The 18,687-nt window shown below is 32.6% G+C and overlaps 1 protein-coding gene and 1 pseudogene across 1 annotated transcript; both read left to right on the top strand.

The window, feature by feature from the left end:
• The first annotated feature begins 839 nt into the window (after nt 1–839).
• LOC111614226 (contactin-associated protein-like 4) lies at nt 840–9,058 on the top strand. The gene is made up of 3 exons (XM_023355609.1): nt 840–998; nt 2,554–2,784; nt 8,570–9,058. The coding sequence occupies exons 1-3, from the start codon at nt 896–898 to the stop codon at nt 8,788–8,790; spliced, it is 555 nt and encodes a 184-aa protein (XP_023211377.1). The 5' UTR covers nt 840–895; the 3' UTR covers nt 8,791–9,058.
• A 1,454-nt stretch (nt 9,059–10,512) lies between these two features.
• On the top strand, nt 10,513–18,004 carry LOC111614228 (annotated as a pseudogene).
• Nucleotides 18,005–18,687: the final 683 nt, after the last annotated feature.

Raw genomic sequence — 18,687 nt, 5'->3', positions numbered from 1 at the left:
AACTTTACATTGTCATCTTGTGTTATATTCTAAATTTTAAAAAATTAATTGATTATAATTATTAAAATTAACATGAGAATGTAGCATAACTGCCTACCTCAAGAAAAATTAATTAGTTTATAATTATTGGGCAATTATATGGCTAAATATAATTGCCCAATAATTTGACGGATTATTTGGTTTGAATTAACTATAAATCAGATTTAGAGATGAAATATATATATAATTATATATTGATATACTGTAATACTTATAAAACAAGGTTTGGGAAAATTAAAGCAAAATACATAATTTTATTTTGAATTAATTTTCACAAACTTGATGAGGAAAATTATTTAATGATATATGATATATATATATTACACACACAACGTGCAGAGTAAATCCTTATACACTGACTTTGTGTGAGTGATTCACAACATGTGACTCACAGTAAAGAATGCAGAATGAAGAAATGGAAAATAAGAAATACATATACAGTATAAATAAACACATGAGAAATGAATGAGAACATGTGAATAAACATAAAAGAAATTCATATTTTACCATCTGTGCTTGATATGCATATTAGCATTTCATGCTATTTACATACATAGGGTGTCCTTTTGTGTTGAATTGGTTGTGATCTACAAATTTGTAATTCACTTTTTCCATATTGTGGGTTGTTTTTTGACGTAGGAGCACAAACTTCCAAATTTTACCACTAGGAAAGCCACAAGTAGTTTCATCTTGTAGTGAAGAGGCATTTTACTATAAATATACATCATGTCTGTAACTATAGTTATCTGCATTTGTCATTTATACGAGTGTATAAGGACTTTACTATGCATCCTGTATATAGCTTCAGAACAATTTATAAAGTGTTATTTATGCCTCTAGGAGCAAAACATTTGAAATGAAGATTGACTTTAGACATATTATAACTGGAGTATATGATAAAGATTTCAAATTCACAACTGATGTTGTGATTGGAAGTGAAGCTCAGAATATAACAAGGGGTAAGTTTCCAAATTATCTAGTTAAAAATAACTTGACATTATTTCTAAGTTTTCCGTTATCTTCTGAGCAGTTAGCAATTTTTAATTTAATCTAATAAATTATTATAAGAATATTATTTCTTTATTCCAGTTTACTTATTTGGTAAATACATAATTTTCATAAAATCTAAACCTAATTTAATCAGATTGTACTTTTCAATATGTAAACTGGAACTTATGTGTAATAAATCACACCATTCACACTTTTTCCAGCAGCAACACTTTTATATACAAACATTTTTGGCCATATTTAGTGCCCTGGGTCAAGTTTAAACATTAAGCAAATCGAACATCTACAACTAAATAAAAGTTTGGAACAACTTTTATCTTCTATTGATATCAGAAGCTTTGAAAACAGATATCTCCCAACTGTAGATTTACATAGATAGAATTACACAAATAAAATCAATTGATTAAATAAGTAAATATTATAAACAAAGAAATAAATAATACATAAAATAGATATTGCATAACTGTACATTTACATAAAAGGATTACAAAAATAACAGAAGTGATTAAAAAATATATAATTTTACACACTTTCTATGTTTTTGTGTAATTTTAAGTACTTTTTAATCACTTTTGTTAATTAATGAACCCACTATTAAAAGTAAAACATACCACTAGAGTGTGCTGGAGAAAAGTGCATGGGATTTAACATGTCACTCTTGAACTGGATGTCTGATTGACAACACAATATCTACCTTTCAGAACACAGCTGATTCACCCAATAAACATTTTATTCTAATGTGTAATGTCTGTGACCGAACCTTAATGCATATAATTTAGTAGTGGTTGTGTAAAACTGTTTATGCTCGTATAACTGATTGTGTTACAAAAGAATAAAAATTATATAGACTTAACTAATAGAAGGTCAACACTAGAACAGGGAGAGTAAAATGAGGTAACTGTTTCCCAAGGTGTTAATAGTGCCACCAACCTTTTATTATGTAATAGAATAACTTTACAAAAATTGTCGCAACATAATGTGATGTATGCATTAATATTACATTTAGCAATGACTTCAATCATTGATTCCAACAAAATCATCATTTGATCAGAGAGAGAAAAAATATTATTACATGAAATTTTAAGAGATACAATCAACTAATAACAAAAATTGAAGACACAAGTGGATAAAGATATTATTTTACAAAAGTTTTGAGTTTATTGATGTTCAAGTTTTTTATTATGTAATTTTAGCTTATATAATGTAACATAGTTCCTTCATCCATTGATAAATCTTGAGTGTCATTTAATTTGTGAGATCTTTGATATTGCTTGGTGATAGATAGATACATGTCATCTTCTAAGCAGGACAATCAGATTTTGAATAATTGTAACATAATGCCATCATCAACTTCATCAACATAATGCTTTCTTCAATTATCAAATTTTAAAATAAAATAAAGCAGTTTGCTTTAGAGTTAATAATAGCAAAATATTTAAATATTCATTTGAATTTAAATTATTGAAAATATGTAAATATTTAAAAACTGACATTACTTCTTTTCAGGTTTTGTTGGTTGTATGAGAGATATTTACATAAATAAAGAATGGCTCGATCCAAGAGGTGTTGTAGGAACAGAAAATGCCAAAGGAAAAGTTTCGCTTGATAATTGTCAACTGGTTAATCCCTGTAATAATCCTCAAGCTTGTGAACATGGTGGAAAATGCATAGTAGAAAATGGAGATACGAAGTGTAATTGTACGGGAACAGGATATACTGGAAAGACTTGTCATTTCTGTAAGTAATATTCACTTGAAATAGATCAAAATTCAATTACAAAGAAAGAAGAAAAAATTTATTTATTGAATTTGTTTAAATACAAACTTATGTAATACAGTAGAGCATCGTTTATCCGAAAGAATTCCAGTTGACAAATTTAAATTTTCACTAGTGCTGTGGCGCTGCAATCTTTGGCTATATCTTGGGTTACTCCAATATTTTTATTGTTGATGTGTGTTTTAGCTGGCAGCACTGACACTTTTGTGTGGTGTTTTTCTGAGGACTCTGTTTTTGATACTAGATTAACTTCTAAAGTATGATTTTTTTGGTTTTTATATTTTTCAATATATTTATTTTGTTTGTAAAAAATAAAGAAATAATTTTTAACAATACAATAGCCACGATTATTATTTTAAAAAGTTTACATTAGGCTTAACATCAACGGAAATTCAATGCAAAGCGACACGCAATGAAGAAAAATTTCAACATGGGATAGGTTAATATATTTTTTCGTACATAATCAGTTATCCAAAAAATAAGTTATCCAAATGACCTGAGTCCCCAATTGATTCGGATAAACGATGCTCTACTGTAATTTTAAAAAGCAAATAAATTAAATTTAACAACTCAAATTGGGTACATGTAAATAAGCACAAACACAACGCATAAAACAAAGTGTTCAGCAAGAAACTATAAAAATTTTGTATTTTCTTTTGGATATTGGTTTTAAGTGCAGAATAAATTAAAAGTTTGAATTATAAATTCAAACGTTTTACATACAACTTAATTGTTTTAATGAAAGAACTCAAGTTTTAAATAATGTTTTTTGGAATCTTTTAATTCTGGTGTTTGTGTGAAGATAGAATTAAAGTATTGTATCTTTTGTATTTGTTGCTACATGGCATGCATCTCTGTGTGTGTTTGTGCAGTATACATATTCAAAAAGAGACAGATTTCTCACGTTCAAGTCGACATCTTGCTGTTTGGTACATCAGGTCCCACTCAACCACTTTGGACTAAATATACAATACGAGGGATTTCAAGTCACAAACTGAAAAGCTAGCTGAGTAAATGAAACTACTGAATACACTGTTAAATGGTTTCACACTTTCATGTTTGACCAATGGGCCAGTTGCATGGAATTTTCTGGGTTTCTTCAAATGTGTCTAACATCTATATTTAGGACAGTTTCCCATGGAAAGTCCTCCCAGAAGGCATCCATGTTTTGTGCTTTTCCTCATCCCATCAACCTAATTCTGCACACCAAAAAGTTTGACCAAAAAGTTCTTCCACACCAAAAAGTTTGAATTAAGGCCAGTTAAGTTTTACGTAAAGTTATAAATTAAGTTCATTATTTGAATTTATCATCTTTCTACTACTATTAAAAAGTTTAGCGATTGTTTGACCTCTGAACTGAGATCATTGAAATGCAGGATTATCCTGAGGAGGATGTGGGACCTAAGATGATTCAACTAGTGCAGGGACCATTAATATGGACATATAGTATGTGTATATGTTTGTAAAATATAATAATAAAATACATCTAGAAGAATCTATCTAAAGAAGGGGAAATAAAGAAATATAAAAAAAAAGAAAATAAATTATAGAGTTTGGTTGATGAGGAGAAAAAGGTATCAAGATCCCATATGATGGAGTTTATGGAGGTTATAATCAAGTACAGTGGTGCCTCGTACAACGTACTTAATCCGTTCCGGGTGCACGTCCGTTAAGTGAAACGTCCGTTATACGAAACGCATTTTCCCACAGAAATACATGTTAAAACATATAATTTGTTCCGCAGCATAAAATAACCGTACTGTACCATAAAAAATGAAAATGGAGCAGACACCAATTATGCCGGGTAGTCAGATGTTGTGAGGAGGAGGTGGAAGAACACATTCATACAGATACAGACTTTTTATACATTGCAGTGGGTCTTTTTTTATTGTTTTTTAATCGGAGTCAGATTCAGGAGAGACTACCAGAACTTGCAGGGTCAACTTCTCTTGTTCCGTCCTTTGTTTTTTGCNGCTCAAAATGGATCATCCACACTGATGGCTCCAAGACAACAACTGGAGTTGGAGCAGGCATTATAATCACAAACAATAAAGGTAAACATGTCTATCAGGCGAGCCTAAAAATGGCTCCTCACTGCACCATAACCCAAGCTGTCAACAGATCATTAGCCTACATTGAGACAAAAATGAACAACGCCAAAGAAAGGATAGAAGTAAATGTAGACAGTAGGGTGGTGTTACATACTTTAAAAAACAAGAAGAAAAACTCAACATTAGCTAAGGAGACAATACAACTAGCCCAAAGAATAGCAGGCACAAATAACTTAACTATACAATGGATCAAAGCTCATGGGGGACATGAGGGGAATGAAAGGGCCGACAAACTAGCGAAAAAAGCTACAACTACTGGTTTCAAAATTACGTATAGTAAGGTACCAAAGACTGAAATACACAAACATCATCATGAAATTGTCAAAGAACTGTGGCAAAGGAGTAGGAGATCTCCATCACTGGGAGAAGTTGTTACAACTTCATCCCAAGGATACAGGATAGGAAAAAAAATAAGACATTTAAACTGGACTGTGAAATCACCCAGTGCTTCACTGGGCATGGAAACTTTGGGTCGTATCTTTTCAGGTTCGGTAAGGCAACAACAAACACGTGTGAGATAGACAACATTGAAGACAATGTAACACATTTCTTATACTACTACACTAACTATGAAGATAAACGGCAGCAGCTTTATAAGGAATGCATAATGCGGGAGGTGACTTGGCCTCCACATGAAAATGACCTATTCAACAACAAGGACCTCTTGTGTCATCTCACTGAATTCATCAAAAATACTGGGAAACTAGCAATCCCTTCGCAAAGCAGTGAACAATCACAGACCAGGAATAGCCTACCCGATTCTGAGGACAATACAAGCAAGGATATCAGTGATGAAAGTTTCACCAATAGCGAAGATGAACTCTGAAATGAACAGACCCCCATGAAAATACTGTTTCTCTGTTAGGCATTGTAGCCACTTGTTTTCACTTTTGCAATGTATTTGCCCATTTTGTAATGTTCACATTGTTTTTAGTTATTGTAGCCATTTTGTCTGTATCTAAAATATTAAATTCATCTTTGAAAACTCTATGTTTTTATATGGAATTGTAACCATGGTAATCTTTTGTTTTAATATTTGTATTTAAAATGTAAATTGATAATTAATGTTAATACTGTATCTTTTAGCCATGTAACCAAGTTGCTGTTTTCTGTAAAACTACTAAAAAATTGTTTTGTTTATTCTATAACCTGATTGTTGTACAAACTATTGTAACCATTTGTATTCTATAAATGTATCGGGATCAATTACTATGTAAATACTGTAATCTGTATTAGGCAATGTAGCTAATTTATGTATCTATTTCTGTTTTTAATAAATGGAACCCTACACTTGCCTTCCTTTACCTCCTTTTTTCTTAATCTAGTTACTTTCACTTTTCTTCTCACTTCTTTTCCTTACTATAGGGCTAAGTATGTCTTGAACAGACAGCCCTCTACTTAATTTTATACTTATCTTATCTTATCCAGGACCAGTTTTAAACTGTTAGCTGCCTGCCTGCTAGATATTTGGCCACTCTTGCCCCATTATATGAATCACGAGTAGATTTATAACTTAACCCAACCAACAGGAGTTTATTGGTATGTTTTTATGATAGTTCTGTATAGTTGACAGGTTTTAAAAAAGTCCATTAAAATATTTGATATATTTATTTTGCTTTTATTCTGCTCTCTCATCTTGTATTACTTACAGATTTCAATATTAAACTAGTGATATTATGAATTAGTATGTCCCATCTATAAGTGGATGCAGAAAAAACGTGCACAATTCTTGTACAATGTTAAAAAAATGAACTGTTACTTTGGCAGCATCATTTACAACTAAATTTAATGAAAGATGCACAGGGTACAAAAAAAACTCTATAATTTATTTTCCTTAAATTTACGATTTATGTATCCATTGTCATAAAAATTTGTCTTTCCACTTCTTTCCCAAGACTACAAATATTCAAGTATGAAGTAACCAGTTTTGACTTATTTCTACTAAAGTAGTAGTTAAATAATTAAGAGATTAGGGAATTAGGGACATAAATAAAACCCTGCCAAAAGAGCTGGAATTTTACTTAAACAAAAGCTTAACTGAACCAATCTCTAGCTGAGTACAGTGGGGACTGATTTCTTCATAATATTAGATGTAATAAAGACAGAAATTTTTCCAGTTCAATGAGAGTGACCGAAAAGTTGTAAATTTTGGAAATTTTCGTGGTCACCCAGTCCTAAAATGAAGTAGTTAGAAAACAAATAATAGACAATCTATTAAGTTTAACATATTTAGATTTTTACAGCTATGGTGAGAAACATTTAAAATTCACAACAACTCTGCCACATCCTTTGATATATACTAGTGATGCAACCAGTATCGGCACCTTCAGAATTTGGCAGCCTACATGCATGCATGCACACACTGCACACCTATCAGGACTGTCTGTGATTCCATCCATTAGCCACTCGTAGGGAGCTATTTGACTAAGTGCATTGTTTTAAGATACAAACCAACAGACTGCCGAAAATCTATCGGGCTAGTTTTATTCTAAATTATTTAAATTAATTAATTTATTTATAATTATTAATATTAATAAGAGATGGCGCCTAACGCTTACCTCTAGTGCCAAATTGATTACGTAATTTATTTAATAATTAGCATAAAACTAGCCCGATAGATTTTCGGCAGTCTGTTGGTTTGTAGCTTTATATATCGGGTTTGGATGATGTTTATTGTTTTAAGATTTAAAAAGTAAAGAATATTTTATATTTTTATGTACGATATTTAATTATAATTTTCTTTAAAAGTATATTCATACAATTGAAGAATGTTTTGTACCAGGTATGTATATCCACCACACATTTTATTTCAACGAGTAAGTTTTTCTAATTTTATTTTTAATTTTAGCCCTTTTATCATGGCTAGCGATTCAGAATATAATTGTGTTATTAAAAATACATTTAAAGAAGTCTACGATTTTTACTGGCTTATCAAACAAATGAATACGAATGGACCCTAGACAATTGCTGATGTGCAATAAACTGATTTCCCCTGGAAGTCAGCTTCTTACAGAAACACAGCTTCCCTATCATCAAATGTCATGGCACGCCACTGCTATGTTCTAATTGCTTGTATACCAGCGCTTTGTCAAAGGTCTATCTCTACTGGTCAACGTTCGTCTACATTGATTGTGTTGCATTTGACATTAATTTGTTTTTTCTTTTCTCCGTCTCATACGACTTGCACAACTAATCTGACGTTTGATTGGCTTTAACAATGGAAGTTTTGTTTTAATAAATTTTTAATTCCAACCCATTTTTGGAACCCCACAATTGCCTTACTCAATTATGTCATTTTGAATTTTACCTTATTAATTTATTATGACCCTATTAAAAATATTTTGTTTTAATAGAAGTTATTGAACTCAAAAAATAATTCATAAATTAAGTAATTATTTTATTAATTGAAATTAGCATCTGAAAAATATGAAATGTACACTCAGTTTAAGCGAATATTATCAAGATAATCTTTTGAATTTTATTTCATTTGTTAAACGTGACAACTCCTCGAAAGTTATAAACATTCTTTCAAATTAATTATTTACCAACTGCAAAATATATAGTACTATTTAATACATTTATTTTATACAATTAGATTTATTTAATTGCATTTTGTTTTTTATTATATCCTGCAGCAATTTACAAGCGCACTTGTGAGGAACTTTATCTTGTTGGATACAGACAAACAGGATCGTACAAAATTGACATAGATAGAAATGGACCTTTACCACCAGGACATGTTACTTGTATGATGAATGAAAGGAATGATTACATTGTGACAAGAGTTCTAACCAATATGCAACCAGAAATGGTAAGGTTATTTTATGAAAAGTTAAATTATATCCAGTGTTACTGAAACTCTAAATATTACGTAAAGTAATCCTATATTTCATCATTTGTATCACAGTTGAATTAAGAAAAATTTGGACCCCAGGCAACAGTTGCAATTTGGCCACTCGAAACAAGTGAATAATTTTATTATATTTATCACTGGATCTTCTCAGCAAAGCTGCAAACATTATTGCATTCACAACATTCACTATATTCTTCAAATTTTATTTTTTTATAATTGAAAAATAGATTTGTGTGTCCCATCGGATCCAAGCCCTAGGCAATTACCTAATTAGTCTAGACCTAATTCCAACTTTTCATTTGTGTAAAAAGGTTATTTTTTTTATAAATTTTACAAGTTATGTTTTTTATTGATTATCAATAAATGTAATAAAATATACTTAGAAATTCTCTAATATTGTCCAATATTAGAGAATTTCTAAGTATATTAACAGTTAAATTGATATTTCTAAGTATATTTACAGTTAAATTGATATTATGTATGATTTAGAAATTCTCTAATATTGTCCAATATTAGAGAATTTCTAAATCATACATAATATCAATTTTCATAATCTGAACAATTGCATTTAATTACTTTTCTGACATTAAAATGCTAACAAATAAATAATTAAGCTTAAGCTGCACTTTAATCAAATTTTATTTAAAAATAATATGTTTTTAATTAATATTAGAGATGAACAGTTAAATTTTCAATTGTCAGTTTGTTGCTATTTTAATTTTTAAAAAAATTTCATACTAGTTACTTATAAAAAAAAACTAATTCAAATTGCCAGAAAAAATAGTTCAGTAATACAGAATTTTTACTAAAAGTCCAATTAGGTAGTGCTATATACTACAGTGCCCTCTATAAGCAACCTATATATATTATAAGCATGCCTGCATAACACACACATTCTTGTTCACACTCTTGTTCAATAAAGTCATGCTACTGTTACCTCCGTGTCCTTGTGAATCCATCTCCATCCATTTACATGTAATTCTGACAATCATATTTACCAATTCTGGTGACAAGGTGGATAGAAAATAGTCTATTTATTCAAGTTTTCAGCAAGGATACTATTGTTCCCTTCATCAGTGAAATTAACACGTGGCTACGTTCAATTAGACTTTTGAACCTTTGACTTGTAAGTTACTAAATTGTCTTATTATTTTCCGTTTATTCGTTCTGCGGAAAAATTTCGGAAATAGCAAATGCAATTAATGTTAATTAATCCTTATAAGGTAAATAGTGATTGGGATGAATATGTGGAACAATTGGAAGAATTCTTTATAGCATCTAATATTACTGACAATAGGAAAATGGTGGCTACTCTTCTTAGTAAGATGGGACCGGTATAAATTGTTAAGAAACCTTTGCCAACCTGATAAACCTTCCTCAAAGACATTTTCCAACTTAAAAAGTATAATGAGATTTCATAAAAATAAATCAGTTAGTATAATTTTTAAGAGAGCAAACTTTACTGCCGGGTACAGAAAAAAGGAGAATCGATTAATGATTTTATAGTTGATTTAAAATCCTTAAGTGAAAAGTGCAATTTCGGAGACTCCCTTGCGACATGTTTAAGAGATCAATTCGTATCAGGTTTGTACAACCCCAGGATTCGTTCAAATTTATTTGCTAAAAATGAGTCAGAATTAGATCTTCAGAAAGCGATCAATTATGCTATCGCTATGGAACAAGCTCTGATTGATGCAGGTTGTTTCAATAAATTGCCATTTGAAAATGATTGTTTTAAAATTCGTTCCACAAAGTTCTCTAACAGAAAGAAAGAAATTAGCAAGAATAGTCCTAGAGATAAAATTAAGTACAAAACAAAGAAAACCTGTACTTACATTTGTAGATCATGTGGAAGCACAGACCATTCCCGTGAGAATTGTAAATTCAGAGCAGTCTCCTGTAATAAATTTGGCAAGACTGGCCATATTGCAAGAGTATGTGGAAGAACTAAGCATCCTCATGTGAGTGTACATCAACTATCTCGTATCCACAAAGAATCAAATAGTTATGCAGAAATAGATAATCCTACTTATTTAAACCTTTTTCAATATTCAAGATGTATCCACACCAGTCCCACCCACTGTCCTCATTTTATCCATTAATGGGAAAGACATTAGATTTGAAGTTGATACTGGCTCCCCATTTTCCATCATTCCTGAATCCATTTTCAATAGAGATTTCTTATCCTTTTCTCTACATGAGTCTGAACATTTGTGGTAGTTCGTTATATGATTTGATGTTGCCTGCGAAGGAAACATACAAACAAAAGATTTCTTCTTTTATTTGTAAGTCACACGACAACTTCTTAGGTTACACAATAATTTCTTTATTCACGATGAACAGGTTAGGTTCTAAAGAATTCCAACTGTTCTTGTAAAACTTTACAAGATTTGAGGTGTGTCATATCAGGATTTTTTTTTGGTTGGATTTTCATACAATTCAGGAATATAACTTTCCTGCAGAATAGTCACGTAACAATTTTCTTAGCCTAACCGCATATGTAAATCTTACTTAACTAACTCTTAAACTACCTTAAAATTAACTTAACCTAAAGAGAGAAATAGGGATATGAAAGCGAGGAATGAGGAAGAATAGAAGTCTACAGTCACCCGGGATTTGTTCTTTTGTCTGCGCTGGTATACTCTTTGGGTAGGAATTCTTTTGGAGGTTATTGTACTTGCCGTCTCATTGATTCCTTTCTGAGCGCAGGGTTCTCGATTTTTGAATTCTCTTGCCATGTTTTCGAACCTTTCACTAGTATGGATCTCCTTTCGCACCTCCTTTCTTAACAGTCTTTTTCCTCACAATCCTCTTGTCTAGATCTCCCTTTGACCTTCTTAACGATGCATCTAACCCCTTTGGTCTCCAGTCCAAAACTGACCAACTCGTCAGTAATTTTTCACCCGGTCACCCTACCTCCTATTGTTCTCCTGTTTGTGGAATGGCTAATCCTATCCAAAGGCAATAATGGTCATTCCAGAAAGTTCAAGAAACGGATATAAGAAAGAAATAGAGGAAATCACTGAAATAGAATAAAATTATGACTATATAAATATACAAGTTTTGATATATACAAAAATATATATATATGGCCGACAGTCACACATTGTCTTTGCACATATGGGAATTTCAAGTTGAATGTATTAGAATTTATTATCATACTAGTTCTTTACAATCACTCTTATCATAAACTTCACTTTTATGTGGTTTGCCATGGGAAAGCTAATCTCCTTGGAAGAGATTGGATTCGAGAGCTAAAAATTTCATGTAAAATCAACAGTATTTCACATACAGACCAAATTTGCTTAGTCTATTAGACAAATACTCTATAGTATTCTTTTGTGGTGTTTCGTTGCGACAAGTACAATGTCCCGCGAGCGGAAAGGTACGAAATAAATACACTTTGGATGTATTGAACACAAAGATATTTATTGTCACTTCGAAACAGGTTCGTTTCTTCCAGATCCCAACAATACAATGATCACTGTACGTACAGGCGTTAAAATTCGATCTAACAAACAGCGGATTAATTGAGGGTTACGACTATACGCGATACAAAAACTTACAAATAATTCTTACACTACTTATGACTAAAAAGGAAAAAAAAAAGGAGAGTAGAGAAATAATAAAGTATAAGAGGGAGAAGGAAATACCCGGGACTTTGAATTCGAAACCTTGGGTGGAACACCACGTGGACCTTTCCGTGGAACGTTGTCTCTCGTCCTTCCTTTATGTCTTTTCGTACGATTCTTTCGATGGCTTCCTCTAAAATTCTATTATAAGAGTTTCTTCCTATCGATTCGCTGGCTCCTCGTAGCTTCTAATTGTTTTACACTCAATCTGACGCTGCACCACTTCTCCGTCCTTATTCTACGGACTTCGAGCCCAGACTTCTCCTTTAGCTTCGTAGTCTCCGATCGTCTCACACGCGATCCAGAGCACTACCTTCTCTCGTCAGTCCTCCTCGAGAGTTCCACCTCGACTGCTCTTTCCTTTGTTCTTTTTTGCCTTAGGGTCCCACTTCACCCTTTGTTCCATTCCCATTTCTTGGGATTGTTAATCCCACCCAAGGGAAAAGGTTGGAAAGGAATGTTCTAGAAAAGTAAGAAATAAAGGAACAAAGAAACTTAAAACTAACTAAAATTAATATATTTTATACAATATTATGGCCGACGGCCACACTTTGATGGTATCGGATGTTCTAAATCAATATGTAAGGACCCGGACTGGGGTTGACTTGAAGGTCTGAATGGAGGTATTAACTAGATCTTAAAAATCTTTTACAACACAAAAGGGAGGAATTAAAGGTCTTGTTTAAACAATAAGGGTTTGTTTTTTTTTTTTTGTTTTTTTTGTAAAATATTAAAACAAAAGAAAAATGGTGTTGAAAAGGCCAAAGTCAAGGGAAACATGGTTAGAGAGGAGTTGGGTTTAGTCACAAAGTTGACCTCTCCCACGCCCCCTCGACAGATATCGATTGGCACCAGGTGATGAAGAAAGACAATTAAGGCTGTGTACACACTAGGCGTTTTTAAACGCGCGTTAAATGCTCGTCGAACGCCGAGCTAACGCGCGTTAGCTCGGCGTTCGACCAGTGTTTAGCGGAGCGTGCGCACTGGCTCGGTTTGGAAATGGATGTGGAAGTGATTGCTTGTGTGTGGCTCCTCTATCGTCACTATAAAAGACAACGGCAGAGGCAAAGAGAATTTTGGGTGCACGCAATATTACGAGATAGACTGACGCATGAAATGTTTGCGACGTTGTATCTAAAACTAAGACAAAATAAATTCAAGTTTTTTAATTCTTTTAAAATGTCTATAAAATCATTTGACGACTTACTCCATATTATAAAAGTAGATATTACCCAAAAGCGCGCGATCGAATATACAGCAAAATGGCGGCGCAAATCTAGAAGCGCTCGTAAAGTGCCGGGAAAACGCGCGATTGCATGTACGGTAACATGGCAGCACATATATCTCAAAGCGCTCGGCTAATGCCCGCAAAATGCGCGTTTTAACAAAAATCTATAAACGCGCGCTTGGCCAAAAGCGTGCGTTTGAGTGTGTACGGCTACATAGAACTCTTGGTTCTTTAAAATGCGCATAAACGCGCGTTTAAAAGCACGCGTTGAAAAATGCTTAGTGTGTACAGGCTCTAAATGGCGACTTTGGAAGGAATTTATATAAATGCAGAATTCAAGGATGTGAGGTTCTTGGATTGCAGTTCATTTAACTTGGATGTGGGTACTTCTGTGAGGGTTCCCCGAGAAAAATTGTAGACATTGCTGAAGCCAGCCTCCATCTACCGTGTTCTTCCATGTTACTCCAATTCACTAGTCGTCAAAGGAAACTGCCAGGAACTGTGCCATAAGCTTCGAGGCCAGTGAACTCGTTGACGATACTGAAACAGAGAAAACATCTTGAACTTTCAGACTGTTATTGCGGACATACTCCTAGCATTTGGAGTTTTGAACCTTCTTAATTCAAGTGATTTGGTGTAAGAATGTTTTTATGTCTTATTAAATGGTGAAAATGATGGAACCCTGTCTCAGTGATTGTGGCATGCTTGTCATGACCCCTCGCTTATCTTTACATTTCTCACCCCTGTCAGCATCCTTACAAATATTTCTTCGTTTAACCTTAAAACCAGATGCACATCCTATTTTTCTTAAACCAAAGACAGTCCCTTTTTCTCTCAGGGATAAAGTTGAAGCAGAGTTATTTAAGTTAGAAAAGGCTGGGGTAATTTCCAAGATATCCAACAGTGCTTGGGCTACACCTGTAATTCCAGTAGCTAAAAATGAGGATAGTGTTAAAATAGCTGGACCTTTCAATCTAACCTTGAATAAAATGTTACAAATAGATGTCCATCCAATACCTCACTTGGAAGAGATTTCCATAAAATTACTTGGAGGTGAGGAGTTTTCTACCTTTGACTTAAGTCAGTGATTCCCAATCCAAGGTATGCGATAGGTTGTTTAAGGGTACAGAAAAAAGTTACTTATTATGGCAGAAAAAATAATATATTATGTATCACAAATTAATAGTATTAAAAAATTATTAGGTAAAAAATGTTCCTTGCAACAATCACAAACTTTATTATACATTTCAAAATGCAAAAATAGAAATAAAAACTTATGCTGCCAATTGTACAATGCAACAGATCAATAAATGTTGTGCAGTCAGTCAATGGTAGTGGGGATACCATTATGTGTGATTAGTGATTATGCTATGGACTTTTGATGGTGGAGTGTGTTACTGTTATTATTATTATCTCTCAACAATATCCCCACATGTTGTTTGAAAAAAGTATTCTTTTGTTTATAAAAAGTATTTTTTAATGTTTGCAAGGAAAGGGACATAGCTAGTTTCTCCAGATTTTCTCTACAAGCGGTAATTTTTTTCATTATTTATTCAGTATTTTTATTAATTTTTTATTGATAAGACTATGTTTTGTTTATAAAAGTGTACTGCCTGTTGTGTTATCAGCTTAGAGGTATGAAGGAGTACATGTCAAAAGTTGCAATTTGGCACAAAGTATTTGGTGACCAAATCATGCGTGCATAAAAAACCAGACTTGTAGGTACTTGGGGGACCGAGAACCGAGTCAAAATAAAATTCAAAATGGCGACAACTCTCTACAAACAGGCAGTGCGAGATTTGTGCATGCGTTGCTCGTTGGGAAGTTGGAAATACCACGGGGGTACGCTAATGAAAAAAGGTTGGAAACTGCTGACTTAAGTGATGCTTATGCTTTTATATAAGTGAAATGGCAATCTTATTGGTCACCAATTTCAACTGGATGATGAAAATAAAAACTTAGTGGTTATTACTATTCATCTTGGCTTGTATAGATGCAATCATCTTTTATATGGTATTGCATCTGCTCTGGCTTTATTTCAAGGAGCAATGGAGAAATTTATTCTCAACAATTTGAAAAACACAGCCATATTTTGATGATTTAGTTACTTCTGGTAGAAATCACTCAGATCATTTGAATAATATTAAAGGAATTCTATCTATTTGTGAAGCAGAAGGAATCAAACTAAATAAACAAAAGTGCAAATTCTTACAAGATTCTGTAAAATTCTTAAGATTTGAAATTTCAAAACAAGGAATTGCTCCTTTATCATCAAAACTGGATCCTATATTAAAAGCTCATAAGCCTCGTAATGTTCATTCTCTACGCTCGTTCCTAGGTATGTTGAACTATTATTCTAAATTTGTACCTAAACTGTCTACTTACACCCCCTCTACAAACTTTTACATAAAGGATGCCCTTGAATCTGGAAAAAAGAGCATGATTCTGCTTTTCAAAGTGCAAAAAACTCATTAAAATAAGCTAAAGTTCTTATACATTATGATCCTAACAAAGAATTATACTTGGCTACAGATGCTTCTCAATTTGGTGTCGGCACTGTTCTTTTTCACATTATCAAGAATGTAAAACATCCCTATCACATTTGCTAATGCTTTACTTTCGCTTGCTCAACATTGATACTCTCAGACAGAGAAAGAGGTGTTATCCCTTATATTTGGTATCAAGAAATTTCAACAATATCTTATTGGTTGCTATTTCATTTTATAAGCCCTTGCAATTTTCGATGATAAGAGAGGACAAAACAAAATAGTAGCTGCTAGACTACAAAGATGGAGCATCATATTGAATGATTATACTTATACAATCAAGTACTACATCTCTTCAACCAATATTATAGTCAATGGCCTTTCCAGAAATACCAGTAATGATTCATTTATAGAAGACTTTAGTAACTTGCTTCCAAGTTCGTTATTTAATTTGCAGTTTGACTCTCTTCCTTTCACCAATAGTGCTTTTATGGAAGCATCTTGTACAGATAAACTTTTCATTGCTTTGCGTAAGGGTATCAAGAATAATTGGCATCAGATAAATGCATTTGTGAAACCATTTCTTAAATTCAGGGATTCCTTTTCTCTAGAAGGAAACTTAATATTTATGGGCAATAGAATATTCGTTTGTGAGAAATTTCACAGAAATGTTCTCATTGAATTACATTCTGGACACAAGGCATCGTTAAATCTAAAATGTTAGCCAGATCAATTGTTTTGGTGGCCAGACATTGATAGTGATCTGGAATGCACAGTGAAAGACTGTATCTTATGTTAGTCATTCCATTGAAATCCTCCTGCTACTAATAACTTAAGCTGGCCAATTCCAGAGGAATCTTGGAGTAGATTACAACACGTCGACTTCACTGGACCATTTCTTGGAAAAATGTTTCTAATAAGTATTGATGCAAGAACTAAATATTCTGAAATTCAAATAATGCCATCTACAGATTCTTTGGCTACTATTCTGACACTTAGGTCTTGGTTTAGTCTACATGGCCTTCCATTACATGTTCACTCTGATAATGGCCCTCAATTCACATCTCGTGAATTCAGAATGTTTTTAGCACAGAATGGAATTCGTCAGACATTCTCTCCACTGTACCATCCTGCAACTAATGGGGCAGTTGAAGGATTTATCAATACCTTCTATAAAAAAATGAATTTGTGAAAATGATTTAATAACATCTCTTCTTTGATTTCTAACTTCATATTGTACCACTCCTCACTGTTCTACTGGTAAAACACCAAGTGAGATGCTATTCAACAGAAAACTTCACTCAAGATTAGATTTATTGCATCATTTAACCTTATTGGATAAACACGTTTTCATCCACAGTGTTCTTTTACTTTAGAAGACACAATTTTTGCTCATGACTTTTGTTTTAAACAATATTGGGTTGCAGGTAAAATTATTGAGAAACTTTTGCCTGTTACATACAACATTGAACTTCCTAATGGTTCAGTATGGAAGTGTCACATTGATCAACTGAGAGCTCGAACATCTGCAACTCTCGAATCTCAGTGTCATTCGCTCCCCTTCAGCTGTGGTGGGAAGAAGGCACAGTTAGAAATTAAGAATATTTGCTAATTGATCAGAGGGCAACCAGCTATAGATTTCTGCACTGTTGTCCAAACTGCACAGAGTATATTTTTTACTGAGTAATACAAAAAATAGCAATCACACTTATGTGAAAGAAATAAAACTTCTTTATTGCTTGCCTACTATTAGGTCTACACATAAAAAGAAATCTTGAACATTACCTACAATTTATAAGGCCTTTGCTTACAGTAATGTTAACTTAGAAGAATAGAGTTATAAATTCTTATTGAAAATTTGTCAAAAATATTTTAATAAAATAACATTATATTCAATAACTCAAAAAAATATACAGAGAACTGTGATTGATATTACATTAAAGTATTAAAAATACATTAAGGATCACATGCTAAAATTCATTTTAATAAGTACAGAAAACTAGTGAGTAATTGGGTATTGAATAAAACTCATTATTCAATACTACCTATAAGTAAAATGAAAATATAAACGACTGATTAATGAGTTAAATTCATTATGGTAGCACTCGAGCCATCAAAGTGAAACTGTTATTTATGAGGCCTGTGGTATTTCTGTATTTAAAACATAGCATTGTGAATGTGCAGCACGGACAGGGAAAACACATATACGTTCTTACTAGTGATGTAATGAATATTCGGTTACTATTCAGTATTTGGCCTATTTTTCACTATTCGGCCGAATACCGAATACCTAAAAATAGGAGTAATAAATAATAAAAACACAGTAAATTAATCATTTTGGTATTTAGATTTAATGTTATCGAGTTAGTGTTGTTTGTTTATATTTATTTATAACTTGTAACATGCACAAAATAAAAAAGGAAAATAATATTAGTCACATGTATTCACAATTTATAATTACAAAGATCAGCACACGTACACGTCTATCGTTGGAGAATCCTCGTACATCTGAGGATCTGACCCTGCCTAAGCTTTTTAAGCGCTCGTCTTTGCT

This window comes from Centruroides sculpturatus, unplaced genomic scaffold (assembly GCF_000671375.1).
Source record: "Centruroides sculpturatus isolate CEXI.00-Female unplaced genomic scaffold, Cexi_2.0 scaffold1901, whole genome shotgun sequence".
NCBI classification, from domain to species: domain Eukaryota; kingdom Metazoa; phylum Arthropoda; class Arachnida; order Scorpiones; family Buthidae; genus Centruroides; species Centruroides sculpturatus.
Note: the sequence above shows the minus strand (reverse complement) of the source record. Positions and strands in the feature narration are given on the sequence as shown.